This window comes from Agrilus planipennis, unplaced genomic scaffold (assembly GCF_000699045.2).
Source record: "Agrilus planipennis isolate EAB-ADULT unplaced genomic scaffold, Apla_2.0 scaffold1903, whole genome shotgun sequence".
Classification (NCBI taxonomy): domain Eukaryota; kingdom Metazoa; phylum Arthropoda; class Insecta; order Coleoptera; family Buprestidae; genus Agrilus; species Agrilus planipennis.
Genome location: NW_020440553.1, coordinates 1 through 4,449, shown reverse-complemented (window position 1 = coordinate 4,449; position 4,449 = coordinate 1). Strand labels below are relative to the sequence as shown.

General features: G+C 31.6%; 1 protein-coding gene across 1 annotated transcript; it reads left to right on the top strand.

Moving 5' to 3' along the window:
• Positions 1–348: 348 nt before the first annotated feature.
• On the top strand, positions 349–2,099 carry LOC108743902 (wiskott-Aldrich syndrome protein). Its single transcript, XM_018479505.2, has 4 exons — positions 349–873; positions 940–1,253; positions 1,360–1,507; positions 1,598–2,099. The coding sequence occupies exons 1-4, from the start codon at positions 476–478 to the stop codon at positions 1,626–1,628; spliced, it is 891 nt and encodes a 296-aa protein (XP_018335007.1). The 5' UTR covers positions 349–475; the 3' UTR covers positions 1,629–2,099.
• The last annotated feature ends 2,350 nt before the right edge of the window (positions 2,100–4,449 follow it).

Sequence of the window (4,449 nt, the reverse complement as noted above, 5' to 3'; positions counted from 1 at the left end):
AGTTCAAAACACATGTTTGTGAAAGTTGTTATAATTTGTTTATTGGTATGTTAAAGTTTTGAAGATGTTTTTGGCAGTACATGGTAGCATTTTAAACTAATTTGCAATGGTACATACAAATCGTTTAATGTCGGTAATCTGCAGACAACAGCAGAATATATTGTGGTAAATACACGTCCAAAAGTCATACAGAGTGCGTCGTTAGCACATTGGACAATGCATTCTTTCGGCTAAGGAGGATGAAGTTCTTCCTTGAATATTAAATAGCTAAAAAACTAGTTTATAGGAAATCCTACTTAAATTTCAAATAAGGTCTCAAAATACTAAGTAGAGCAAGGTTTATTTTTACTGACCACGCATCGCACTTTAGTTTAGTTGACTTTAAGAATTCAACCATGAAGTGTTTAAAAACTATTTTTTATAATTATTAACAGGCGTACTTAAGGAATAAGACGCGCGTAGTTTAGTTCGTAAAATGTTGCCTTTACTTTTGACTTTGTTTTTCACAAGTGCAAGATGCAGTACGTCAAGAAAAGGAAGAGACACTTATTTAGCCGCCTATAAGGACTCTCATGGTGGTAGTGTTAATGTAATTGATAAGGGAACTCAAATTGATAGGGGACCTCTTCCTAGCGGACCCAGTGGTTTTGGGGCGCCGCAAAATCCGTATCCTGGTCCTGTTCAAAATTACGGACCACCTCAACAGAATTACGGACCCCCTAGACCCCCGGTTTATCAGCCACCCCAACCCACTTACGGACCACCAATTCAACCCTTCTACGGTCCTCCTCCTCAGCCTGTGTATGGTCCACCTCAACCTGTATATGGACCCCCTCAAATACATGTTTATGGACCTCCACCACCCCCACCAAGGTAATTAATTTTAAAATTTATTGAAAATTTGAGCGTAAATTACAAGTGATACATTTTTTGTATTAGTAACGGACATTCCCCAGTGCATGTGCATAATTATCCACCGCAAGTAAATTTTCCAAAAACATACGGTTTGTCAGGATTAATAGAGAAGTTCAAGCTTAAGCTCAATATTCTGACGATTTTAAAAATCCTATTGAAAATAGCGCTCTTTAAAAAGCTTGTAGCCTTTATGGGGATAATATTTTTGCTTTTGTTCATCCCTTGGATAAAAGACCACGCTATACACCCCACCGAAAATAATGGAGGAAATGGGGGTGATATTATTGATGAACCTGATGAAATGATGGAGTACAAGAAATTTAGCAACCAACCTTCAGGTATATTATTGCACAAGAAAATAGACGAAAATTGATTTAATGAAGAGTTTTACATATCTTCCTAGTGTTTCCCTTGGGTATTCGCTTTTATAATATTGTTTTTCAGATTTTTACTTAAATAATCTAGCAGGGTATGTTCACGAAGCTTTGGATAAATTTGGAAAAATTAATAACAGAGATAAGAACTGCGAGTCGATATATTGCAAAGTTATTAAAATAGGGGATGGAATTAACCAGACGAATTCTTCTGCAAAGTAAGTATCTATTTGTAACAAAAAATGTTTACTAATATTGAAAAGATTTTCCTAAAATTAAAATTTTACTTCTTTACCCGTTTTTTCTAGATTGGCAAAGGCATATCTTCAGGAAGAATAATAGTCAAGAAGCTTTGTGAGAAGTTACCACTGTAAATTACATGTATAGCTACGTTAAAACTACGAAACAACTAATTGCTAACAAATTATTTGACTTATTTATTTATTTGTACAGACAATAAAGACATACATAAAGAATTAATAGTATTTCCTTTAATAGCAATTGAATTATTTTGTGTGTACTGATTCGATAACAAAAAGTATGAATATCTTGTTTATTTTAATTGCAAAAAGAGAGGCCACAGTCGCTCCTACGGGCTGGTAAATCAAAGTCGATATTAGTGTAAAGTGAAGGTACAAATCTTGCATTCAAGTTCGGGTTTGTTTCCCCAGGAGCATCGGACCTCCCTCGACCGAGTATCTTTTATAATGTGCTATATTCTACTTTTCAGTTTTTTTTCGTGGTGAGAGCTAATGTTGTAAATTACATATTTACTAAATAAGCACTTACTTTTAGCTAAACGTGCTCTACAAAAATAAAAGAAGTTTTAAAATATTGTCACTTTAATTCATCCTAATTAATGGTTCAGTACAGTAGTTCATAAAAAAATAAGAAAATATGACGCACTCATTGGTTTACACTTTTACATTGTGAAACAAACTTTAGATAATCATAGGTTGCTAGATGTATACGTCGTTTTAGAGATTGTTTAGTATTCCTAAAGATGCCGCCGTCAGTTTTATGAAAGTTTAATTTCCATTTTCTTTTGGTTTCAAATCAATACGTGAAAATTTGAATTAACAAATCAATAACTACTGATTATTATAAACTTTCAAGTAGGATAGTATATAATTAATTATCAAAAAAAAAAGCAGTTTTTGCCAGTAAATATTCTGCAGTATTTTCATTTAAAATTTGCTTGTCATGAAAAGAGCGCAAGTTTAATTAACTGCAACAAATTTAAAACATTTGTAAACAAATTATTCAAAAGGGGTAACTGTGCATAGTAGAAGTGCTGCATAAAATTTCATATATTTTTTAATATTTTATGCGTGAAGATTAAGTACGTGTCGCATAACTTTTTGTTTATTATTCACAAGAGCATGCACATACTCAAATAGAGTAGGAAAAAAATGATTTTTGCAAGGTCACCTTGCAGTGGTTCCCGATACATTTACATAAATTTGTAATGTTGTTTCGCTTTATATTGGAACAAATAAGCGATGTAAAAATATAGAGTGCTTCTTAAACTACACGTACTTATGATCAATAAATTGTGTTTATAATCACGTACTTTTCTTTTTCCATCAATGAATATTGCAATATTGTTTTTTAAGATAAATAAGGACCTAGAACAGACATTTATTTGCAAAAAAAAATTTAATAGAACATCCTGTATATGTAGAGAAAACCAGAAAAGTTTTATTAACCATTGAAGCCTTTATATGCATATGTTTCGTATAAATACGAAGGTAAAGTGCTTCTTTTGAACTTTTAATAAAAGTACTCTTTAAATGTCTTTCGTGTACATTGGGCCCACGCATTGACAAACTGGTATTTTATTCAATCTACTGTTTATGTTTACGTAAAGGAATATCACTTGTTTATAGAGGACACTGTTCCTTGCAAATAATGTCACGTTGCTATTGAACTCTCCTATAATGAAGGCTGCATTTATTTTTAATAATAATACAGCAGAGAGCAGACAAAAAAATTTAACAAAAGAATTTTTTGACTAAAACTTTTTGCGTATTTCTGGACCAATTTTTTGATAATAATCAAATGAATAAGGTAGAATATTTATTTAATATTCTTCTCGAGACATTCGAGAAAAGTTCAGAGGATGTAATAAATAAACGAACAATTGAAACAATTGAATAATTAATTAAACATGCTTATAATACATTTGCAATTACATTATTTGCAAAATAACAAACCGATGGTTAGAAAATGAATATTAATGATACGTAGAGGCTGCGGTGAGTTATTCTGTGAAACTAATGACTAATTTTGGATTTTACTTGAGGCTATGGCATTAATAAATAAACAAATATCTGTAATTACAGTACCTACCTATTGTTTGTTTTTAAAAACCGGTTTAAAGAAAATCTAAGAAATTGTGTACATACAGAGAGAACCGCAATCAGATTTTATTTTCTTTCTAAAGAAGTTAAACAATTATTAAGTGTCTACCAAAATAACGAAGTTTACTAAATTCTTCAACTCTATTTTTGCTAGCAAAAAGACTGTGCATTAAGGCATCGAACGAATAATAAATAAACCAAGAGATGTGATGCTTTTGTAAATGTCTATCTAAAGAAGCGAATGTTTTAAAGAAAAAAATGTTGTAGCGATTTCAATCAGTATATATTTGGACATGTAAACGGTTTCCAATTCTACCACAAAACTTATTTGAGTCTTGAGGCATTGCCATTAGCGCATGTTATAAAAAAAGAAATGTAAACAAGTACTTGCCCCCTGATACCCTTTTGCCTTATTGATTTAGAACATTGAAGTAACTGAACTAATAATTATTAATAATATTACATATATTTTCTCGAACAAACTTAGGTTTATTTGCAATTAAGCTTTATCCGCGCCTTCGCTTTCGTGGATGTCTTAAATATGGGCAATGATTATCGATGATCACATAAAACTAATTTTTTCTGCTCCTCGAGAACAGTATCCTTCATCTAGATAACATGTACCCTATGTCCTTTTCTAGGTCCTTGATAATGCGCGTACAAAATTTCATGATCGCCGGTCCAGTAATTAAGGCGTGAAATCATAAATTCCCATTTGCATTTATAATATTAGTTAAAATAAAACTCATAATGCTATTCTACACGTATATTCAGTTGTGGTTTATGGATATACTTTT

Excerpts from the sequence above, each read along its gene's own strand:
- LOC108743902 (XM_018479505.2), top strand. The coding sequence starts at position 476 with ATGTTGCCTTTACTTTTGACTTTGTTTTTCACAAGTGCAAGATGCAGT. Across the intron at positions 874-939 it reads CCTCCACCACCCCCACCAAG|TAACGGACATTCCCCAGTGC; the intron begins GTAATTAATTTT and ends TTTTTGTATTAG. Across the intron at positions 1,254-1,359 it reads ATTTAGCAACCAACCTTCAG|ATTTTTACTTAAATAATCTA; the intron begins GTATATTATTGC and ends ATTGTTTTTCAG.